This window comes from Chelonia mydas, chromosome 2 (genome assembly GCF_015237465.2).
Source record: "Chelonia mydas isolate rCheMyd1 chromosome 2, rCheMyd1.pri.v2, whole genome shotgun sequence".
NCBI lineage: Eukaryota > Metazoa > Chordata > Testudines > Cheloniidae > Chelonia > Chelonia mydas.
In genome coordinates, this window is record NC_057850.1 from 149,015,997 (window position 1) to 149,041,515 (window position 25,519).

The 25,519-nt window shown below is 43.9% G+C and overlaps 1 protein-coding gene across 1 annotated transcript in view; it reads right to left on the reverse strand.

Annotated features, from left to right (window-relative positions):
* The window catches only part of LOC102935007 (dynein axonemal heavy chain 5), a 275,261-nt gene that overhangs the window by 218,895 nt on the left and 30,847 nt on the right, over positions 1 to 25,519 (reverse strand). Inside the window, 10 exon segments of the mRNA XM_043540319.1 lie at positions 4,376 to 4,531; positions 5,152 to 5,241; positions 5,335 to 5,508; positions 8,699 to 8,794; positions 10,084 to 10,285; positions 15,466 to 15,585; positions 22,014 to 22,195; positions 22,634 to 22,732; positions 24,699 to 24,792; positions 24,896 to 25,061. Coding sequence (XP_043396254.1) covers positions 4,376 to 4,531; positions 5,152 to 5,241; positions 5,335 to 5,508; positions 8,699 to 8,794; positions 10,084 to 10,285; positions 15,466 to 15,585; positions 22,014 to 22,195; positions 22,634 to 22,732; positions 24,699 to 24,792; positions 24,896 to 25,061 — 1,379 coding nt within the window.

Consider the following 25,519-nt stretch of genomic DNA (forward strand, 5'->3'; position numbering starts at 1 on the left):
AGGCTTCGGGGATGGGGGTGAACCACACCGGGTACACGCCCGTGCTCATGGCTCCATGAAGGAGCCACCAACCAATATCCCCAGCAGGCCATGGGACCAGAGTGTAATAGAGGCTGGCTCACTGGGGTTCCTCACCCTCCACAGGTCATAGATAGTCCCGCCATTTGGTATCAGGGCGGGACAGGAGGGTAAGGAAGTGAAACGTGTGGAGCACAAGCATGTAGAACTGTTTCCTTGGCGTGGTTCAGAAGCAAACTGGCTGCAGAGCATGCAGCTGACTCGGATTGCGGAAGAAAGGGGGCCGGGAGGGCTCGCAGGACAGGGGCCCAATGAAAAGGTCCGGAGGACCTGGGGTGATTGGGGAGCACCCTCTTGCAGTACCCACTCAAGGAAAACCCAAGAGGTGGGCGACAAGGCTGCCCCAACCTACTGAAGCACGTGCAGGGAGGTCAGGAGGGTGAAGAGCCCCATGCACCAACTGAGCGCTCAGGGATCCACCCAGTCCCCCCGTCGTAGTCCAGGAGTCTCAGATTCTGGTGGTTTCTGCCATGACCACCCTCTGGCGCACTGAGGGGGACTCCGCTACCTGCACATGAAGGTAGGGGTTGTGTAGCAGGGGCTCCGCGAGGAGGTCTGCCCCTCAGTGGCTACAACGGATCTGGTTGCCAAAAACAGCTTCCAGGTCAGGAGGAGGTCCTGGTAGAAGACTGGCAACTCAGAGAGGTCTCGCAGAAGACCCCTCGGTTGGAGAAAAAAGAGATGCCGGTCGTATTGGAACCCTCGGAGGCAGCGGAGGAAGGCATGCGCCAACGTGCTGCACACCAGATTACCTGTGGCATAAAGGAATCTCTGCAGGGCCTGGAGGCAGAAGACATGGACCTGGCTGTGGAGGCAGACCAGGCCCTGTCCTCCCTCCTCCAGGGGAAGACTCAGAACCCCTGCAGAGACCCAGTGCAGTCCTGGCCAGAACTCCAGAACTACCCACTGGAGCCTAGCCAGGATCCCTGGGGCCGGGCTCAGAGTGTTGGTGCCAGAGCATGGATGGGACAAGTTGGTTCAACACCAGTGCCCTCCCTTGCACTGAGAGACACCGGAGGAGTCCCGTCCATCTCTGCAGCTGCTCACCCACCCTGGCCTCCAAATCCTGCCAGTTCTCCGGCAGAGAAGGATGCATGGCGGATAGATAAACCCCAAGATAGAGCAGTGGTCCCACGATCCCCCGGATGGCTTGAAGGTGGGAGGTAACTCGGCTGCCATCTGTCTCCGACCATCAGGCCAGAGCTCTTGACCCAGTTAACCCAGGCAGAGGAGGCCACCGAACAGATCGCTTGGCAGGCCTCCACCCGCACTAGGTCGCCCGGGTCCTGGACCATGAGGAGCATGTCATCGGCGTACGCCAACAGCACCAGCTGCAACTCTGGCTCCTGAAGCGCCAAGCCCGTCAACCTCCGACAGAAGACGCAGAGGAAGGGCTCGATCGCCAGTGTGTACAGCTGGCCTGACAGCAGGCTTCCCTGATGTACTCCCCGCCCAAAGCTGACCGGCTCGGTCAGGGTCCAGTTGAGCCTGACCAAACACTCCGTGGAGGCGTACAGCACCTGGAGGAAGCCCACAAACTGGGGCCTGAAGCCGGGTGCATCCTGTCCAATGCCTTCTCCTGGTCCAGGGACAGGAGGGTGAATGACGGATCATCCCTACCAGACTTGAGAGTGAAAGATCACTACTCTCCCCATGGTGGGCAGAACCAAACCCACCTCGCCCACCTCGTCAGAAGTACTGGGGAGGGGCACGAAATAGAAAGGGAGGGCCCTGCAGTTCAGTTGCAGCTGTACCAGGGAAGGAGGCGGACGTCTCTTCTAGGGAGCCGAACCTTCTTCGGGACCCTGGACCAGCAGCCAAGCAGACAAGCAACCTACAGACTGAAGAGAGTGAGGACCCCGAGGAATGGCTGAAGTGGCCACCGCCCGACTGTGGGGCAACCAGACGGAGCTCCAGCTTCACAGAGCAATGCCAGCTAAGTGGGGTAGGAAGTAGCCAGGGGAACCAGACTTTGGTCCAGCCGTGGTGCCAGGAAGCGAGGCACCATATTTCGGTTTCCCCGCCAACCCAGTGGCAGAACCACCTGCCATTAATAGGGCCATGGGCTGGGACCCAGTGGAGTAAGGTGGACCCAGATCCCTCTATCTCCTTTGCCACTAGTTCACATCTGGGGATTGGCAGCACACTCATGCTAGGACAGAAGGCCTCTGCCTTGATTGTTGGTTGTCCCAGCCAGGAGGCTGTGGACTCTAGATTGTTGGTTGCTGTCTGCCGTAGCCAGGAGGCTCTAGGCTAAAGACTGCTTATGCCTCTGCCCCTCCCCGGGAGCCAGCGCTCCAGAATGTTAACTGTTGTTTACCTCAGACAGGAGGCTGCAAGCTATAGACTGCTTGGTTTTTTTGTGTGTTTTTTTTGTTTTTTTAGCTTAAGCAGCCTGTTCTTTATTTACAGCTGTAATGCAAACATTAAAAAGAAGAATGAAAAAGGCTTATCAGCATATGACTTGGCATTGAAGACTGGGAATGAGGAAATAATTTCAGGTTTCAGAGTAACAGCCATGTTAGTCTGTATTCGCAAAAAGAAAAGGAGTACTTGTGGCACCTTAGAGACTAACCAATTTATTTGAGCATAAGCTTTCGTGAGCTACAGCTCACTTCATTGGATGCATCCGATGAAGTGAGCTGTAGCTCACGAAAGCTTATGCTCTAATAAATTGGTTAGTCTCTAAGGTGCCACAAGTACTCCTTTTCTTTTTGCGAAATAATTTCATTGTTTGCTAGTAAACTTGGACAGGGAATGCTGGACAAACTGACCAAGTCCAAGAATATCAGTCTGGCCATGGCTTGACTGGAGCTCTCTTATCCAAGGTAGAGCTGGATGCTGTGTGTGTGAGGAAGAAAGTGGGTTTTTTTGGTTTTTAAAAGACTGCATCGCCAAGGCTTGGGTTTTTTTCATTTTTTTTTTTTAAACTGACTCTGAGGGACTTTGAATCAAGCAAGTGGTTGACACCTTTTGATATCAAAATCACAAGTAATCTTCTTATACTTGTAAGAACTACAGGATTGAGCACAAGGAGAGTAATTGCTTGTTGCTTGACCCCAGCCAGCAGGGCCCGAGCCCAACTACTGTTGCCTGATGCAGTGAGGCGGAGTGGCCTCCCTCCCAACTGAGAGTGAGGGACCACTACACTGCCCAACCTGAGTCAAAGAAGGTCTAATATGCAAAAGAGCTAAGGACTCACAAATGCAAATGAAGTCAGTAAGAGGCATATTTGGCACATGCACATGAGGCAGCACCGTCTGGAGAAATGTGCATAGGGATGGGAATCAGGACAATTTGAGTTCTAATTCTGAATCTGTCAATAAGTCACTCTGTGGCTTTAGGTAAATCACTCTCATGTCACATCTCCATTTCCCCATCTGGGGATAATACCTACTTTAGAGGAATGATGTTGCGAGGATTAATGCCTGTACAGTGCTTTGAACATGTAAAGTGCTATAAAAAAATGCTAAGTACTCTAAAAAATCAGGTTCTAGGTATCTAAAGTGGGGGTTTTCCAACCACTGAAGCATTCAAAATTGCATATTTTGGACTTACTCTCTCTGTGCTGTAATCCCTATCTATAAAGTAAGGATAATAATACTTTCCTATCTCACCAAGTAGTTGCAACCTCAAATTCATGGATGTTTGTGAGGTACTCAGTATAGTGTTGATGAACATAGAAAAGACCATGAGGCAGTTAATAATTACATATTTGCTGCAGGTTTTGGACAATGTATAATAAATAAGACATGGGGTCTATACACGGAAAGAGTAGGATAAAAAAAAATCAACTAGCTATATCATTCTCTGAGTATTGTCCTTTATGTGCTCTAACATAAGAACATAAGAATGGCCATACTGGATCAGACCAATGGTCCATCTAGCCCAGTATCCTGTCTTCCGACAGTGGCCAGTGCCAGGTGCCCCAGAGGGAACTAATGAACAGACAATCATCAGATGATCCATCCCCTGTCATCCACTCCCAGTTTCTGGCAAACAGGCTAGGGACACTCAGAAAATGGTGTTGCATCCCTGGCTAACAGCCATGGATGGACCTATCCTCCACTAAATGAGATAGGCATCCTGTGGGAAAAACTAGCATGTGATAAAACAATTAAAGTCTGTATTGTAATATATACACATAAGGGGGCAGAATTAAGGTCACACAGAGTATCCTTAGAGTGCTTTATTTAGCAATCTTAATGGCATTTTATAAACATAGTTTTTTGTGTGTGATTAAAGTAAAAGCAATAAACTTCACTGTCCTTTTATTCTTAACTTTTAACTTCTTTACCTTGGTTTCTTGATGTCTGACAAGTAATGAAGCACGCAGTCCATTCTTAGCTTGCTCAGCAAACCTGCACCATGCTCTGTGATAAAGAAGTTCGAATTCTAAAAGAACAGCAGCCATCTTGTTGTAGCTCCAAATTACCTTCTTCATTTCCGGAGTCTACAAATCACAAGAAATTTGTTTTTATAAATTTGCGCTCATATAATGGATTAGATTGTGCCTTTCCTCACGATGGTCAATGAAACCAAACAGGTGTGGAGTTTGTAGGCCAAGCCATTTTGGGGATCAGATGTGCCAAACAACTTAAAAAGATATTTTAAAATTCTATTAGGAAACTTTTAAAACACCTTCTTAAACTCCTTTTCTCATTTTTATCAACCTTACCTACAAAAATTCTACACTGTAATATAAGACGTGGCATGTGCAATTTCACAGTGATTTGTTTCTTTTGGGGAAGTTGAAACAATGGTCTACAGCGCAGGGCAATGTGGGGTAGGCCCAGGTGAGGACAAAAGGAGTGACCTGAGTTACCTACTAGGACCAAGCAGCAGAAGGTGATTGGGAAGCAGCTGTGATGAGCCACAGAGGGAACTGGCATTGCCACCAGAGGTCAGAAGCTAGAGTGGTCAAGTATGGCAGGAGCTACTAGGATCTGAGGGCCAGGCCTTTAAAGTTGCAGAGGAATGGATATAAGGGAGATAAAAGTAAGCTATGTTATTGGCATGTCCTTTTTTTTTTTTTTTTTTTCGAATTTAGCTTTCCCCCCACTAATTTCCAACCTTCAAAAGTGCAGTCTTCTTTTTAAAAAATTTCATTGGATGATCTATTTTTCTGAACAACTGCCGGGCCCACATAATCTTCCCAGTTACCTGCAATGGAGCAAGATTTAAGTTTATGTTTTCATTAACATAAAACAGACAAAGAGTAAACATCTTTTTCTCTCGCCTTAGTTTCATCCTTACAGGTGGTACATTACGAGGCATAGGCGGATTTTCTTTTTGCTTCTGGTAGAGTTTTCGAACCAGATCTAAATCTCGGCTGTATCGCTGAAGGATGATTATATATTTTTCAGTAAGATCAATATGGTCTTTACCAATGTGTTCAAACTTCATCAGAAGTCCCAACATCTGTTCAGTCTAAAAAGAGAGATTGGAGATTTGCAGTAAATGCTACATCAAGATGGCAATCGCTTAATAAGTTGTCATTGTGTGTTTATAACTGTTAAGTTATTTTATTGTGAATATAGAACAATCTTATCTAATAGGTTAATTTATTAAATTCTCACTTTGCTCTAATATCATGTTTAAAATAGTCTGATTTGTCAAAAGAGCTACCTACATAGGATAATGGGGCAATACTTAATTTCTCTCTGACTCTTCTCCAAATGATCAGTGTCATTTAGCCATACACAAGTCTGGTGTAGAGTACTCCTGGAATTCTGTGCCACTACACCTGGGAAGAATTCATGTCCCCCACAGATTTCTTTGCTTCTTCGCAGAAAATGATGGAGAAGCAAAGGGAAGCCACAAGATCAATGACGCACCGCTCCTCAGCAGCACAGGGGTGTCTTTTCAGGTGCCCGGAGCAGCTGGCAGAGGGGTAAATTACAGCCACCCCAACCGGTGGCTCCAACCCTGCGCCAGGCTCAGTTGCTAGTCCTGGCTAGCTGGGCAACAACAGGAGTTCCTCTTCCCCTGCAAGGAGTGGCTGGGGCCAGGACCGGATCGGACCCACCCCAGAAATCTCCCCCGGCTACAGGAAGCTCCGCACCCCACTCCCCGTATCCTGCCCCCATCATTCCTCAGCATGGGGTGGGGCACTGTAGAGGGAGCTTCTCTTCTGTATGTCCAACCCGCAGGCATCCATACCCCCCTTACCCAGACTCCCCCCCTGCATCCAGAGCCCCCCTGCACCCAGAGCCCCCCTGCACATGGAACCTCTGCCGAGCCCTACTCCCCTCCCCCACCATCTGGACCCCCACCCCACTGAGCTCCAATCAGCTGTACTTAGATCTGCACCCCACCAAACCCCACTCCCCCAGTTCTCGGACCCCCTGCCCCATTGAGCCTCTCACACCCAGACACCCCCCCAAGCCCCAACCACCTTCACCTGGACTCACCCTCCTGAGCCCTAACTACCTTCACCTGGACCCCCCTGGAGAGTTCCATTCCCCTTGCACCCGGAACTCCCCAACAAGCCCCTGTGCATCCAGATCCCCCCCGCACTTGGACGCCCCCACCAAGCAGCCCGCACTGAGATTTCCCCACATAGAACCCTCTCTCCCCACACCTGGCTCTACCCACACTAAGCCCCTAAACACTTGCATCCTGCTGTCTGAGCCTACTTGCCACACACATGGATCAGGACCTAGGGCTGGGCGTGTGTGCAAGACTCTGTCCCACTCACTTGTGAAATTGGTGTGCCTGGCATGGAGGGGCAGGGCCCCAGGTTGTTTCTGGAGTGGGCCTGGTCCTTGCACTGTGTCAGTGTTGGGTGCAGCCTCACCTCCCAGTCTGTGTCCTGGGGGGAAGAAGGAGACCTGCAGGGTGCTCCCCACTGCCATGCTGGAGCCTCCACATTTATTTATTGACAAATAAAATGGGTAGAATTTTAAAATATTGTGTGCAGAATTTTTTTTTTCTTTTTTTTTTCAGAATTCCCTCAGGAGAAAGTAGAGCAGTACTTCCACCTTCATCAAGACTCCGATTCCTGACATCAGTGGGGCTCTGTGCAGGCACTGAGGTCTGCTCACATAGCTTGTTTCAGAATTGGGGCCCAAATCTAAAATCGGTCCTGATTTTAAAGACATAGCTCACAATGTTGATTTCTTTGTTTATTTCAATCTGGAAGGAGGAGCATAAGAAATGCAACTGAGAAAATATTTCAAATGAGCTGCTGGGTAATATATTTTTTAAACTGAGTACAGCTCTTTTCTGTCTTGTGCTATGTACTGGATGAAACCTTATTATGGGTTGAGTTAAAACTGATATGTGAATGCACTCTTCACTTAAGATAGTTCTAAGAAACACTTAAGAGCCCATATCTAAACATGGCAAAACAGAGCCTGCTCAGAAACTATCACCATGTGGGTGGAGAGTTCCACTGAGTATTGTGACTGTGTGCGTGAGTGAGACACAGACAGACGAACAGTTTAACAGAACAGAGACAGACTGAAAGGCCAAAAACGAAGCAGGAGCCTGTGAGCACAATGTATGACCTTGGAAAAAACTAGAGAAAGAACTTTTTGGCTCTGGTGTTGGCTAAAGAGGCTTGGGGACATAAGCTAATAAACTATTCTTTTGTTTCTGGTTCCTCCTATATTTAGAGTATAAAGAAACAGTATTACATTAAGGAAAATGCTCGAGGCCTTCATCAATTACTATCCCAACCTGAAATATTCACAGGGCTCTGAACTTTGACTAGCAACTCAGGTCAAAAAGGGGCAACACTTGGAATAGTTTAAACTTGATTCTAATTCTTTTAAATTTCCACTACCCATTTTCCCCCTAATAATTCTTGTAATGTAAGCACAATTAGGAATGAAAAAAAAAAAGCCAGCCAACATTTTGGAAGCAATAGGGGGCCAATCTTTAATACACTTTTTAAAAGGGGGAAATATTCATCTTAACAATATCTGTCTGTCAATTTAGGTGTTTATATAAAACTGTCTTCCTTGCCAGCGTAAAAGGAACAACCAACCGCTTTGCTCTGAGGCACAGAGGGGAGCATAGGCACCGTCTTTCTTAGTTACCCAGGGGTGCTCAAACCCCTGCTACACCCCAGGCCCTGCGCCCACTCCACCCCAATGTACCAATGACAAACTGTAGGCTGGAGTAGAGAGCAGAAGGACAGAAAGCACTGAAAGGAAGTAATAGAAGAAAAGCAAAACTGCAGATAGGTCTGGAGATGCAGAGAGGAACCAGGGCCTGTGAGGTAAATTGGAGAGCTGACGACAGATGCTCCAAGAGGAGCAATTTACTATTTTGTTGCATCAGTAGGGAAGAAGTAAGAGCCTGGGGCAGAAAAGAGAAAGACGAAACAAAATGGGGAAGACGAGAGGGACAAAAGATGTGAGGAAGACAGAACAGGAAATTGGCACTTGACAATTACCAGTATTTAAATTTCCAATATTTCTGACTGAGTGCACTTAAGCTTGAAGAGTTTGCCGATACTGCTCAACTCCTCTGATATTATCTCACACCGAACAAGCATTTGTGGCCTGATTTCCAAAGATGCTGAACACCTGCAGCATGCAGAGATTTCAGTAGGATTTGTGGATGCCCAGCACTTCTGAAGGTCAGGTTTTTTACTTGCAGAATTACTCACAGTTAAAGATTTCTCAAACCAAGAATCCACTAATTCTTGCATTGACTGGTGCAGATCTTCAATTTGATTCTTAAATTCAAGGTAATCTTTCTCAAACTGAAAAGGGGGAGAGGGTAACAAAACAAAAAAAAACAAAAATGGGTTATATGATGCCATTAATTTTCATGTAAAGCCACCCTCTTGGAGTCAATACAGCATCTGCATATTCTTCCCATTAAGTGTATTCAGCACTGTACAGAACAGTACAGTGACAGAGCCCATAATCCCCCAGGAGTTTACATGCTAGATCAGGCAAACACGAAACAGTTAGCAGGACTACTTTCCATAATGATTTATCTTGAATGCCCAGTGTGAAGAATCCTGTGAGATTCTGAGTGCCTTCATCATCTCACAAGAGACACCCACCACCCTACAGGGGCAGTCCATACTATACTCTCACCCAATCATTTCATATGTAGAAATGCCAAAAAAACCATAATAGCAGTTAGAGATCTTGAAACAGCCCAAAACCTCAGCAGGAATCCAAATATGATTTTCAGTGGACAACCATACAACAAATATTACAGACATCAGAGCACAGTCCAGAAGTGCTCCACGCCTGAAACATAAAGAGCGATTTTAAAAATTTGCAAACCATGAGTCAGGAAGAACGGTAGTGCAATAAGTCAAAATATTTTTCATGTGTTGTAATTATGATCCAGATCTAGCAAAGCACATGGGCCCTGATTCAAGAAACTGGTGCCTTAAATATGGGAGTAGTCACACTAGCTTCCATCAGACTACTCATGTTCTTGGAGCACATGCATAACTGCTTTGATGGAACAGAGTCTAAGAACTGCTATTAAAACAATCCAGTTTGAGCTCTGTGCTTTACCACGGCACATAAAATAGTCACCTAAGTGCTAACTACAGGCCTGATTCTTCAATTCTTCCTCCTCTAATTAATCCTTACTGATGCAAGTAGTGCCACTGACTTCAGTATCAGTGCATGCATGAGTTAGGGTTTTCCAGATGGGATTCAAGGTTCATGGATCTCAAAAAAAAAAGGAAAAAGTTTTGTTTTCCAATTAGCATAAAATATGCTCAAGATACAAGAAAAAGTGTTTGCACCACTGGGCCATTAAGCTGTCACATTAACAACTAGTTCACTTATCTGGGTACAACTACCAGTGGTGAATGTCTAAAAACTTAAAATTGTCTTAATAAGATAGGAACCTGTTAGAATTATAAACAAATTAATGCCTATATTGTTATAAACTTTACACTGTTTTTTGTACACTGTTATAAAATCCACCATATTTTCAAGGAAATGCATAGTTTAAAGTGACTGATTTAGATTTTCACAAGTGTTTAACATTTCTGATTATTATTTCTGAAATACGTACCTCTTGTTTCCTGTGATCCAGAACATCATAGGTTTTTGATTTGGTGTTTGTAGCAATCATCTGGTAACGAGCACTGATCTTTTCAATACCTTCTATTTTTATATTCTGTAGCTCTAAAAGGCCTTCCATGATATTGCTTATATCTGAAATCTTTTCCAAGCGTTTACAGAATGCGTCAAATTTTCCAAATATATAGTTTTCACTGATGATAAAAAAGGCAATAGAGGGACTATCATAAACATATGGAATAAAACATACTGCAAGAATTTCTAAGATTCAGATATTTTCTTCCAGTACTTGCACAATGTTTCTCTTTTTCTAAAATGTACTCTTCTTAGTGCAGAATCAAGTAAAATACTTTTACCATAAGTATGAAGTACTTAATGCTTAATTCTTACATGTGCCAATTTTGGTCCTAATTATAATTGTTTTATTTAAAAGAGTATCTCCACCTATGTCACATTTTCAGAACATTACAATTTGGCCTTGTAATGCTAAGATGCAGGCTGAAAGCCTTGTTCGACAGTGCTGATTCAGGCAAAACTCTCATTGGCAATTGTTGTAGCAACCAGGCAAGGTACTAACAAACTTCAACAGGACTTTATTTTTAAAGTGGAAACCTCTTTACCAAGCTGCTGCTGCACCCTCGGTAGTTCTCACTCCGCCTCCTCGACTTCCCCCCCCCGCTTCCTGTTTTCTGTCCTTTCAGACTCCCAACAGCCAGTGCTAATAATTACAAGCAGCATCTAAACACCACATTCCCTCCTCTCTTAAGAAACTCTCCCAATTGAAATAAACGTTGTTGTTCTAACCACAGGAACAAATATGAAACAAGACACTATACTGTTGGCAGAAATATTACACTGAAAACACTGTAAATACTACATAACATAGTCTCTAGTCCAGACAGGTGGTCGTCTGGGTATGACAGGCCGTCTCTCAAGCACCGGTTCCAGTGCAATGTCTTGTTGTGTTGATACTATGGTGAAATCATCCAATACAGACTGGGTGTTAGCATAATCTCCTCTTGGTGCATAGGCAGGTGCAAGATAAGAAGCATTCCATACCTGCCCATCAGAAAGTCAATAGGTGTAAGGTCCCTTCTTCTCTATGATTTTAAGAGGAGCTATGAATTTATGGTCCCCTTTGCATAAAATTCCAGGTTTTCATATTCTAACAAAGAAACCACACCCAAACTTTGGTTCCTTAGCACCCCGCCACTTGTCTGTGAAAGCCTTATACTTTGCTTGGTTCTGTTCAACTGTTTTTCTCATATCATCCTAGGTTGGGGCATCAGGTCGTGACTTTAACAATCCAGCAATGTTCAGTTTAGTATTCATCTGTTTCCCATGCAGTAACTCTGCGGGTGATCTTTGCATTGTGGCATGTCGTGTAGCCCGATATGCTTGCAAGAAATCAGTAGTGAAGGGTACCCACAATCGCCCTTCCAGTTTAGCCATTTGCAAACTCTCTTTCAAACTTCTGTTCAACCATTCTTTTTCCCCATTGGCTCGAGGGTAATATAGGGATGACCTTCTGTGTAAAATGTTCCTCTCTGCAAGAAAAGTTTCAAACTCCAAGGAAGTAAATTGACTACCATTATCTGAAACCAGTTCTTTGGGGTTACCTTCCCTGCTAAAAACGAAGAGAGGAACTTAATTTCTGTAGCAGAAGAGATTTGCGATGTAAACGCTACCTCAGGCCATTTACTGAAATAGTCTATTAAAGTGATGGCATGACGGCAGTCACTTGGAGCTGTATTAAAGGGTCCTAAAATGTCAATCGCCACTTTTTCCCATGCAGATTCAGGAAGAGGAACAGGCTGTAATGGAGGGATACATGTCACTGCTGTCTTATCATACTTTTGGCAAGTGACACAGGATTTTATGAGTGCTTCAGTTTGAGAGTCCATCTCTGGCCACCAATACAGATTCCGTAGTCGTTGTCTGGTTCTGACAATTCCTTGATGAGTATCATGTGCCAGGTGTATGAGTTTTGACTGTAATTCTTCTGGCACAAGTAGCTGGTGTGTACTTCATAGCACACAGCCATCAAGCAAAGAAAGTTCATCCCGAACTCTAAAATAAGGCAGCAAAACTGGGTCAAGGTTTTTAGGGTTACTGGGCCACCTCTTTGTCAGAAATTCCCGTAGTTTTTCTTGAATTGGACACACTGAACAAGCAGCTTGAAATTGTTCTTTTGTAACTGCAGTAAGAGTGCTTGTAATAAGGGCAACTACTACACCCTCATCCTCCGGTGGACCATCTGGTGAAGGCAAAGGTAGGCGAGAAAGGCAATCAGCTACCACATTTTGGTTTCCAGGCTTATATTCCAGTTCATAATTGAAAGAGAGTAGTCTTGCAGGCCATCTAGCAATACAATATCCTGCTCTTCTCAGTCCTTTCGTGGCGAGCAACGTCGTCAAAGGGCTGTGGTCTGTGCGCAACTTGAACATGCGGCCCCACAGGTAAGTTCTCCATTTTTCAGTAGCCCAGACACAAACAAGTGCTTCTTTTTCGACTGTAGAATATTTCCTCTCAGCATAACTTAGTGTCCTTGAAGCAAATGCAACAGTCCTCTCTGTGTTGTCCTCATGAAGTTGTGTGAGGACAGCCCCAAGTCCATAATCAGAAGCATCAATAGTTACAACTGTGGGTAATGCAGGAGCGAATAGTGCAAGTGCTGGACTATGTACAATCAAGTCTTTTACCACTTCGAAACTAGCTTGTGCATCCGTTGTCTACACTAAGGTTGAACTTCTCCGTAGTAATTCTCATAACGGTTCAATGACAGAAGCATAATTGGGAATGAATTTTGCATACCAGGGGGTAAGACCCAAGAAGGAAAGTAAGGTTTGCAAATCTGTTGGAGGAGGAGCATTTGAAATTGCCAGGATATGATCTGGATCAGGTTCTAGTCCAGCCTGTGAAATTGTATGCCCCAGAAAGGAGAGTTCAGTTTGTCTAAATTTGCATTTGGACCTATTGAGCTTGAGGCCTGCTTTGCTGATGCAATTTAGTACAGACTGCAGGTTATTGTCATGCTCCTCAGAAGTATTTCCAAACACGATAATATCATCCAGATAGCACTGAACTCCATGTTGATTCTTCAGAATCAATTACATCATTTTTTGGAAGGCACTTGGGGCAGATGCGAGACCATATGGAACATGTTTAAAATGAAATAGTCCCTCGTGTAATAAATGCTGTGAGGTCTCTGCTATCTTCATGCAACATAACCTGGTAGTATGTGGTCTTCAAATCAAGAACAGAAAACATCTTTGCTCCATGGAGTTCTGCAAATACTTCTTCTATGTGAGGAAGAGGATGGCTGTCAATCACAATAGCTTTATTTGGCTCCCTTAAGTCCACACAAAGGCGAATGCCTCCACCCTTCTTCTCCATCACTACTATAGGTGAAACCCATTCCGAGGAGTCAATCTCTTCAATAATGTCCTTTTGAACAAGTTTTCTATGATCCTCTGTAACAGCATCCCTGACTGAAAATGTTAAGCGCCGTAACTTCTGTAGTACAGGCATCACATTATTCCGCATTTTAACTTTATGCATAAAACCATAAGCACAGCCGAGTTTCTCCTCAACCTGGTGTTGGGTCCCAGCTGAAACTGGTGTGTGTACCGCAAGAGTGCTTTGCTGAGGAAGATCAATTCGTCCATTAACTACCCTGAGATTTAAAGCAGCCAATGAATCCCTGCCAAGGATAGGAGTGCCTTTGTGGACAATGTAGAACTCTGCAGTTACACAGCAATCACCAAAAGTAACTACTGCTGGCAGGCAGCCATGTAGTGAAATATGGTTTTTCAAATAGCACACCAAGTGAAGTTTGGGTTCAGTGAGAGGCACATCTTTAAAGTAATGCAAATAGATGGAATAAGGTAGTATAGATACTGCTAAGCCAATGTCCAACATTAGCTGAATAGAGTGTGATTTGTCTGAGGGTAGGGTGGAAACATTTACAGTGCACTTTATTTGTTCTGGAATATGTGCAGTAGTGATATTGTCCACGCTCAGCACAGTAACATCTGGTATTGTAACTGCATGCACCTGTTGATTGAACTGGCTGCTGCGACATACTTTAGCAAAATGCCCAATCTTTTTGCAATGATTGCACTGAGCTACTTTTGCCGGACATCCTGTGTAGCTTGCAAGGTGTTGTGGGGATCTACAGCGAAAGCATGTTTTTACTGTATTTTGAATTTGCTGATTCGGTGGTTTTCCATTAGTTTTCCTCTTGTAATCGTTTGTCTGCAGCGATAGTGAACTTTTCTGCAAAGGAGTCACAGCCTAGACTGTGCCTCCTGTATCCATGCTCATTATTTTGGCTTCAGCTGTAGCTGACTCAATCTGAGTAGCAATGGTTATTGCTTTTTCTAGTGTAAGTTGTGGTTCTAGAAGTAAGAGTTCTCTTACACGAAGCATGGTTGTTTTCTCAATGGGCTGGTCTCTAATCATCTCATCTGCCATATTCCCGAAGTCATAAGTTACAATCAGACTCCTCAGGGAAGCAATATACTGCATTATAGTCTCCCCTGTTTTCTGGTCACACTGGCGAAATCTGTAGTGATTAGCTACTACATTCACTTTTGGCACAAAAATGTTCTTTAATGCAGTGAGTGCAGTCTCATTTATCATCTGCAAGGGGAAAAGCGTAAAATATACGCTGCCCTTCTGCTCCAAGGCAGTGGATTAGCAGAGCACGCTTTCTTGCTTCAGAAATCTCTGTAGCAGTGATTGGAAGCAGATAAGTCTCAAACATATGGATCTAGGCAGTAAAAGCAATTGGAGGCTCACCTGGACTTTGCAGAAAGGGTGCAAGTGGGTTCAGAGGCAGAAGATCTATCCTCGTCGCCAAAATGTTGTAGCAACCAGGGAAGGTACTAACAAACTTCAACAAGGCTTTATTTTTAAAGTGGAAACCTCTTTACCAAGCTGCTGCTGCACCCTCGGTAGCTCTCACTCTGCCTCCTCAACTCCCCCCCCCCCCGCTTCCTGTTTCCTTGTCCTTTCAGACTCCCAACAGCCAGTGCTTCCAGTTCTAATAATTACAAGCAGCATCTAAACTCCACAGCAATATGATTAAAGACCTGATCAAAAAGCCCACTTATGAATATGCTTAACTCTAAATTCATGCATTAGTTCAACTGAAATCCCTTTGGGCCTATGTGGGTGACAAACTCTGGCAAAACTTGTCACTGAAAAAATTTTTCTGAATAAAATCTGCAGGATCAGGTCTGGAACATGCTACAGTTTATATTTTCACTGAATGTTAAACTCTCCAGTTCATCTGAACATATGTTGATTGTGCAGTTATAAATTATATAAATGGACAAGATTTGATTCAAGGACAGAATGAATTATTTACCTGAAATCAAACTGCCGATCACTTGGATTTTCCTTTAGCTTCTCCCTTACTCTCTGAAAATATGTTTGATATTGTTCATTGAGATAAATACATTCTTGTACCCTCTTTAATAATTCTTGCCTAAAAACAAAAGTGAACAGAAGACAAACTTAATAACCATAGAGAGCTGCACAAATGATTACAATAATAGAACATTTCAGCTACGTAGACATTTTATCAAGCCCAGTACTTAGAAAATATTGTATTAACATTATAAAGAGTACCTTGATAAAATGTGGACATAGATGTATATAAATACATCATTCAAAATGTGAAAAGGATTAAATTAAAATGTTCATTCTTAAACTGTTTTACAGGCTAGAATTTTGTTTTGTTTTATATTTTACTGTTATTGGACCAAATCTTGACCCTATGACACTGCCCAGCACAGGCCAGATAGGAACTGCCTACACCATGTAGCCTGTTCAGTTCCTGTACTTCAGCCATTTTTTTTCTCTACAAACTGTGTCCTTGTTTCCAGGAAAGTTTGGATTCTCCTCTTCTTAGGTAGGCTCAAACGTCAGAAAAGTCTCTTGTTTCCTTTAAATGTGAACATCTAGAAAGCCACAATTCCCAAGTCCACAGGCTGGGTTCAATTTATGTGCAGTAGTTTGACCAATCTTGACATAGCTACTATAGATTAAATAGTGGGCAGGGGGAGGCTGTACTTGTCCCTTTTAGTTTAAATAATGGACTGTTATTACATATATAAGCCAATTAGTTGTAAAGATCATCATTCTGTTAGGACTTTGTCACTCTGTTTGGACTTTGTCACTCTGTTTCCAGAACGTTTGTCAGACCAAAGGAATCATAAATTAACAAACGTAAAACCTCATGAATTCACCCTATTGACTCAGAGACTTCTGCAAACAAAGTGATAAAACAAAAAGAATTCATTAGAAATTAATTTTGTTCAAGTATGTTAAAAATTGTATTTTAATTTTATTTATGAACATTCTTTATCTTTAAGGATACAATTTAGTCACGGAGGCCAGGGAAGTCAATGATTCTGTGAATTCACCCAACCTTGGTGACTTCTGTGGCTTAATCTGTGAGCAGCTGGAGCCGGTCACAGGCTCCCATGAATTTTTGTTTATTGCCCATGGCCTGTCCATGACTTTTACTAAAAATTACCATGACAAAATCTTATCCTTATTTATAATGTATATACCAATATTCTGTCATGTGCTGGTTATTCAGTCGAGTGCTGGTTAAAGATAATTACGTTTTTCTACACACAAAGAGCAACTAGAAATCTTCAGCATGAATTACTTTTATGTCACTCACGCCTGTAATCTAGGGATCATCTTTGACTTGATCCTCTCTCTAGATCCTCACATCAAGGCTGTGTCTAAATCTTGCTGTTTATTCCTGCACAAGATCTCTAAAATGCAGTCTTCTCTACCCATCCACAAAGAGAAAACTCTCATCCAGGCTTTCACCATCTTGTTTTCACTATTGCAACATCCTCTTCTCTGGCCATAACAAATGCAATCTCTCGCCCCATTGATCAGTACATGTAGGTGAATGATGACAGATACAGGGATGGATTTAAGCAGGAGGCTACAACTTTATTAGCACTGGGGAAGGATTCTATCTGTGCGGTCTGCCCATCTCTCACATACCAGGGATTTAAGTGGGTCCAGTCCAGTGAGTTATAGGGCTCCCACCGTTTAACACGTAACTCCAGGGAGGCTCTTCTCTGCCTACCTGTAGGATTTAGCTCACTCTTCTGAATCCTCTCCCCAAAAGGGGGACAGAGGGTACCAAAGAGGTCTCTTGGGCTGTGAAGACATCAGGTTTCTCCTTCACCCATAAGCACAAGTTGCAAGTCTCTCTTAAGTCTGGAAGATGGCCCTTTGGCCTTTTATCCACACTGGACACCCTGCACAGCTTGCAATGAACTAAACATTCATTCCCATTACTAATATTAATTTCTAACTCCTATTTCTTCTTTGTGCTTTCTCCTATGCTGCCCCTCACTCGTGGGAGGAGCTTCCCATAAATATCCATAAGGCCATCTCATTGTCCTCCTTCAAATTCCTCCTTAAACTCTCCTTTGCCATGATTCTACAAAAAATTTGACGATGAGGCAGCTGGTGCTGAGATCACAGCCTATCATGCTGATCAACATTGTCTCATTATTTCCTTGTATTCCCCCATTAGTCTGCCTGTTTCCCTTTTGTACTGCAGCAGCGCCTAAGAGTCATGGATAAGGAGCCCACTGTGCGAGGTGCTGTACAAACACAGAAAAATGGTCCCTGACCTAAACAATCTAAGGGTATGTTTACATTACAAAATTAGGTCGATATTATAGAAGTCAGTCTTTAGAAATCAATTGTATACAGTCGATTGCGTATGTCCACACTAAGCGCATTAAGTCGGCAGAGTGCGTCCTCACTACCGTGGCTAGCATCGACTTACAGAGCGGTGCACTGTGGGTAGCTATCCCACAGTTCCTGCAGTCTTCGCTGCCCATTGGAATTCTGGGTTAAGCTCCCAGTGCCTGGTGGGGCAAAAACATTGTCGCAGGTGGTTTGGGGTACATGTCGTCAGGCACCCCTCCTTCCGTGAAAGCAACGGCAGACAATCGTTTTGTGCCTTTTTTCCATGCAGATGCCATACCATGACAAGTGTGCAGCCAGCTCAGCTCAGCTCTCCGACATTGCCGCTGTTCTGTCCTGGGTGCTGCTGGCAGCAGACGGTGCAGTAGGTCTGCTAACCATCGTCATCCACCGCTTCCACTGCAACTCTGCTCTCCTGCAGCTCGGGGGATCCATTCTGGTCCTCCTGGGTGCTGCTAACTGTCGTAATACACCGTTTCTGCTGCAACTCTGCTCTGCTGCTATTGTCTCAATAGCGAATTGCTGCATGTTGTCTGTCATGGGCTCCCAGGTACGTGTGTTCTTCCTCGGGAAATGTGCGCAGTGCTAACCGTCGTCCTCCACCGCTTCCATGCAACTCTGCTCTCATGAATCCGCCTAGCAGGTCCTCTTGTCGTTCTCTATAAATATCTATTCTTGTGGTATCCGTCTTTAGCCACCGCTTCTGCTGCAAATCAGCTCTCCTGCAGACACCATACCACAGCAAGCATGCAGCCCACTCAGATCACTGTGGCAGTTATGAGAATTGTAAACACCTCTCGCATTATCCTGCAATATATGCAGAACCAGAACCTGCAAAAGCAGGCGAGGAGGTGACAGCAGCGCGGTGACGAAAGTGATGAGGACATGAACACAGACTTATCTCAAAGCACGGGCCCCAGCAATTTGGACATCCTGGTGGCAATGGGGCAGGCTCATGACGTGGAACACCGATTCTGTGCCCGGGAAACAAGCACAGACTGGTGGGGCTGCATAAGGAATTGTTGCAGGTCTGGGATGATTCCCAGTGACTCCGAAACTTTCGCATGCGTAAGGGCACTTTCATGGAACTTTGTGACTTGCTTTCCCCTGCCCTGAAGCGCAAGAATACCAAGATGAGAGCAGCCCTCACAGTTCACAAGTGAGTGGCGATAGCCCTGTGGAAGCTTGCAACACCAGACAGCTACCAGTCAGTCGGGAATCAATTTGGAGTGGGCAAATATACTGTGGGGGCTGCTGTGATCCAAGTAGCCAACGCAATCACTGAGCTGCTGCTATCAAAGGTAGTGACTCTGGGAAATGTGCAGGTCGTAGTGGATGGCTTTTCTGCAATGGGATTCCCTAACTGTGGTGGGGTGACAGATGGAACACATATCCCTATCTTGGGACCGGACCACCTTGGCAGCCAGTACATAAACCGCAAGGGGTACTTTTCAATGGTGCTGCAAGCACTGGTGGATCACAAGGGACGTTTCACCAACATCAACGTGGGATGGCCAGGAAAGGTACATGACGCTCGCATCTTCAGGAACTCTGGTCTGTTTGAACAGCTGCAGGAAGGGGTTTTCTTCCCAGAGCAGAAAATAACTGTTGGGGATGTTGAAATGCCTATAGTTATCCTTGGGAACCCAGCTTACCCCCTTAATGCCATTGCTCATGAAGCCATACACAGGCACCCTGGACAGTATTAAGGAGCTGCTCAACTGTAGGCTGACCAAGTGCAGAATGGTTTATACTGCCTACAAAATGTCTACTTTGTGTACCCAGACTAATGTATTGTGTTTTGTAACTAAAGCTATACAATAATCCCAACCACATCACATTATCACCATGAAAATGTTGTTGCTTTTATTGCTGTTTAGCATAAAGTTATGTTATTGTTGCTGTAACGCATGTATTTATCATTGCCTAAACCTGCCAACCTCGGCGCAAAAAAGCAGGTGGCACTAATGATTGTAAATAAAATGTGTAACACAGTTTGGGCAAAAAAACAAAAAAAAATAATTAACGGGCACATGGCTATAAAAGTTTAGGCCCAATCCAAAAAAAAGGGGGAGGGTATGTGGAGGAAAAATTCAGTGGACCCAAGTAGGCCTAAATTGGTCAAGCTAACTGTGTATATGAAGCATAAGAAAAGAGTGTGGAAAATTCCATTGTAAGGCAATTGCAGCAGCACAGCTTAAGAAACGTTAACTGCAAAAGAACACCTGTCAATAACGGAAAAGCTTGTTTTGCTATATTCCAAATAAGGTAATTAAGACGAAAGTATGTGTAATTTGTCTGTGGTTTTAAGCTTTAAAAAGCTGTGTGTGCTTTGCATCTGGGGGCAGCTATTTAGAGCTGTTACCCCCCTGCGCTTGTAATCAATAAAGGAGCTTCAGGCTTCGTTCTGATCCAAACACAACGCATGGTTAATTTTTCCACCACAGATGTTTAAAAGCGCGCTGGCGCAGTTTACTGACTAGGTTAGACCTCAGCGAAACCAATATTCCCATTGTTATTGCTGCTTGCTCCCACAATCTATGTGAGAGTAAGAGGGAGATGTTTATGGCAGTGTGGGAGGTTGAGGCAAATCGCCTGGCCACTGATTACACGCAACCAGACACCAGGGCGATTAGAAGAGCACAGCAGGGCGCGCTGCGCATCAGAGAAGCTTTGAAAACCAGTTTCATGACTGGCCAGGCTATGGTGTGACAGTTCTGATTGTTTCTCCTTGATGAAAACCCGCCCCCTTGGTTGCCTCTAAATTCCCTGTAAGCCACCCGCCCTCCCCTCTTCGATCACAGCTTGCTTGCAAAGGAAATAAAGTCACTATTGTTTAAAAACCATGTATTCTTTATTAATTGATTATAAAAATAGGGAGATAACTCACAAAGTAGCCCGGGTGGGGTATGGGAGGAGGGTAGGAGGGAAGGAAAAGGCACAGATTCGTCTCCCCATACAGCGATCAGATCCAGTACCTCCCATTCGGTCCATGCTGGAGCTCTTTTGCGATTCTGGGGCTGCATGGTCACCTGTGCTGATGAGCTCGCCACGCTGGCCAAACAGGAAATGAAATTCAAAAGTTCCCGGGGCTTTTTCTGTGTACCTGGCTAGTGCATCTGAGTTGAAAGTGCTGTCCAGAGCGGTCACAATGGAGCACTCTGGGATAGCTCCCAGAGGCCAATACCGTCAAATTGCATCCACACTACCCCAAATTCGACCCGGCGATGTTGATCTCAGCGCTAATCCCCTCATCAGGGAGGAGTACAGAAATCGATTTTAAGAGCCCTTTAAGTTGACAAAAATGGCTTCGTCATGTGGACAGGTGCAGGGTTAAATCGATCTAACGCTGCTAAATTCGACCTAAACTTGCAGTGTAGACCAGGGCTAATACTTACAACCTGTAATACTTACTTACAATCTAAGTATAAGACAAAAGACATAAATAATAAAAAGGAAGTAACAGAGCGAGGAAGAACAAAATAAAGTCTCCAAAAAAATGAGAGTGTGTTTAACTTAACTTGCAAGCCTAATGTGGATCCAGCTTTCCTAGGTCAGGAGCTACACTGGCACCATTAAATCTGGCACAGTTAACATTTGCCATACTGAATCCCTGCAGCAATATGTGCAGAACAATAGCAGTACAAGCAAGTTACCACTCTGCTCCTAATAGAGTACATACCCACATTGAATATGGTGCAAACTTACCCCCTTTGTAGTGTTTGCCTGTATTGTTAACTTAAGTACACACAAAGCATAAACCTGAGCTTAAGCTTTCTCAGCTTGCCTGTCCCCAGGGTTTTCTCTCCGAAGAATCTACTTGTTCCTACTCCTAGTTTCCTCTGTCTGAGTGTACTTTGCATCAAGAAAGTCATGATGACAAAATAATAGCTTTTTAAATTGTTGTATTTGCATTTTAATGGCAATCTATATAGCATAAACCCTGATCCAGCAAAGACTTACACATGTGCTTAACATTATGCACTCTGAATATTCCCGCTGAAGTGAATAGAAGCATTCAAGTGCTCCAAATTAAAAACTTATTTGCTTGGGTGAATCAGGGCTTTCACAATATTACTTTGTAATAATGTTCATATTTAACCTATGAATTTTCTATTAGTCTTAACTAAAGAAGAAGGTAAAACTAGTAAAAGGTCATGTTACCTGTCCAAGTCCCAGATTTTCAAAACACCTTCACTTAGATATATCTTGCATGTAATAATCATCTGGTTAGTGATTTTGAGGAGAAGAGAAGTCATCTGTTCTGATGTATTATAGTATGGTGATGTACTGTAAATCATACGAATACTGTTCATTAACCTGGGTATGTGATCCACCATTACTGCCTAAGACACAAAAGGGAAAGGAAAAAATCAGCAATTCAAATGTCCTAAAAACTAGTAAATATGAAAACCTACTGCAAACCTTAAACAAATGTATGCAAGGAACTAAAGGGACAATCATATTAGACAAGTCTGCTCAATTTACTATCAGTGGCAGTTCATTTCAGCACCAGCAGCGGGTGGGGCTTGGGAGAATATTACCAGGATTTGTTCCTGCCCCTGCATTAGCACCTGGAATGGCAGATGTCTGCTACATGAGAAGCAGTATTTTTCCATTTCCGGGGGGGGCGGTTCTTTGAAATCTATACATTCAATTGTATGGGCACTACATTTGAAAATGGAAAAGGAGAGTCATTCTCCCACTGGGAGTAATAGCCCTTTTTTCTCTTCTAAGTTTCATACCATCTAAATGCTTTATTTAAAAAAAATAAAAATACTTACAGGTGAGGCTTTACCAAGTGGACCAAAGAACTTATCCAGTGTATATAAATATTTTACATTGTCTTTAGCTTCATTGGCAGCATTTGTTACATTACCATCCTGAAAGGGAAAAGGCAACTAAAATTAATAGCATTTAGGTCAGGAAAGGGAAAACTACGGCCCATGGGCTGGATCTGGCCCATCAGGGCTTTCAATCCAGCCCATAGGATTGCCAGCCCCATGGCGCAGCTGGGCTAAGACAGGCTCCCTGACTGTCCTGGCCCCACGCCACTCCTGGAAACAGCCAGCACCACATCCCTGGGGTGCGGGGGGGCAGAGGGCTCCGTGTGCTGTCCTCGCCTGCAGGCACCGCCCTCCGCTGCTCCCATTGGCCGGGAACGGGGAACCGCGGCCAATGGAAGCTTTGGGGGTGGTACCCACAGGTAAGGGCAGCGTGCCCCAGCCCTACATTCATGGCCCTGCATACAATTTCCCCACCGAGATGTGGCCCTCGGGCCAAAAAGTTTTCCCACCCCGATTTAGGGTTATCACACAAATCTCAGTGGGCTCACTACCTTTCCAATGCATGTTATTAAAAGAAGAATGAATACAGGAGCCAATCCTGCAAACCTTTACTTATAAAGGTACTCCCAATGAAATCTATGAGACAATTTGTTGGAGTAAGAATTGGCAAGATCTGCCCCACTCTATATTTAATAATTGCTACCTGATGATCAGCAGCTTTTGGACAGGATTATACATCCCAATTTAGGAAAAATTCCTCCCTGAAGTTGACAGAGTTTTGCCTGATTAAACCGCAATTCTACTCTGAAAAGTAAGTGTAAAAATGGCATTCTGGGATCCAATGTGTATTGCCTTTCAGTTGTATATTTTTCAAAGCAGTGTTGGCAACTATCATCAATTTATCACAAGACAGCTCCTGCAGTCATGAGATTTCAACAGAATTTCAGCTGACATTTATTAAAGTAAATTTCTAGTCCTCATGGTTTAAAAAAACACAAACTTGAAAACATAAACCCTAAAAGATCAAAAACTAGGAGGCAAACAAACACAGCACAATGTTATCACTTGGTAAAATCTCATGATTTTTTAGCCAATAATCATGGTTTTGGGGGCCTGACTCATTATGTTTGACTGTTCAGGACTGGCAATATTGAATGTGCTCAATTTACATAGAGACGGTTGATTTTTCTAACTGCCAGCCCTGCAAAACCAGCTCAGGCTCTAAAACATACTGGGTTCTTCCCTGCTTATACACTATCACCTTAATAAAGTAGTTCCTCAATGACACCTGTGTATCCATTTTGTCTACAACAGCTTACACAGGTCTGACTGATTTGAACTTGATAAATAATTCTGTTGATGCTACACAGGAAGAAATGGAATCCAGCTCACTATCTCTTACATGTGTTGGCTCTGCAGGGATAACAGATCAAAAACTATTTTTACCACAAAAGTCAGCAGAAATTACTCTGAGCGCACACAGCAAGATTAGTTGAGTAAGAAGGTACCATTTTTCCACAGGCTATTCTCAAAGTAGATCCACACTTTAAGGAGTAGAAGATTTTGATGGTAGACCTGCTGTTTCTGCCCATCATCTCCTCTACTGGTGAATTCAGTGGCTTTTGAATCTCAGGTCACCTGCACATGGCTTGTGAGTCCATTTTTCTGGACTGTCTGCACTTTGCATTGTTAAATTTGGACGAGGTGTCCATCCGTCTGATGTAGTAAGCGCCCTGGGTAAAACCAGTTTGGGCCTGTAGCCAATACCTCCTCTATCCCCTTCCTGGCAATCCCACAGGCCTGTGTAGATATCTGTGTAACTGGCAACATAGGAGATAGGGTTGCCCCCTCCCCCCCCCCCCCACAAATATGTGTCCTTGACTCCAAATCAAGAGAATTGGTATTACATGTTTATATCAAAGAGAAAATAAAGCCCAATACATAAAAACCATCATCCCCAAACTATTATGAGCAATGTGGGTTCATTTCCCTGTGCAGCATAAGCACAGCAGCGTGTTTTTAATTGACTTAAAATTATTTCTATTAAAAGCACAGTCATTACCAGTTCTTTCCACTGCTTTAATAGTCTTGATTTTGCTGCCTGAAGAATACTTAGAACTTTATTTACTCTTGGACTCTTGATCTCATCTAAAAGGCTTTGAAAAAAGAATAAATTTTAATTTTTTTCTGCCAGTGACAATTCATATTTATAAACAAAATGCCCTTTAGCCTGCAGAAGAAATAATGCAATGCTTTAACCTGTTAAATGATGCCATCCTCGATTTCCAGTGTTCCAGTTCAGCAGCTGGGCCAATGTCATCAGCTTCTTTTCTCATTTGTTCACTTTCCACCAAAATTTGTCCAATCTGTTTGATCCAAATTACTAGCACTCCCTCAAGTTTCTCAATGACCTCGATGTTACTGCCTTTAAAACCACAAGACAAAAGTTGCATTCTACTAATAAGTGCCAAGAAACGCACATAGATTTAAACATTCTCTAGAAGAATTCTCACCACCTGGCTCCAGGTTGGATGCAGAGCTGACTTCGGAAGGATTCTTTACCCCAAAGTAGCCAGCCCACCATTCATCCTAATTCTGGGGCAGATGACTAGAGAATCCATGCAGCAGATCCTCTATCTTGCCACTGTCTTTCCCTCCCTTGTCACCCACCTATTTCCCCTCTGTACACTGCCATGCAGGGAGCTCCAACAGTGCATGTTCCCTGCAATCCTAATTTGTTAGGAATAAATCCTAAAGTCCTTGTGCAAGCTTTGCTCAGTCCATACCCAGGTAAATTCCCAACAAAGTCAAATGAAATAAAACTGAACAAGGACCACAGGCTTTAGCCCCATTAGCACATGCATAACTTCAAAATCAGATGTA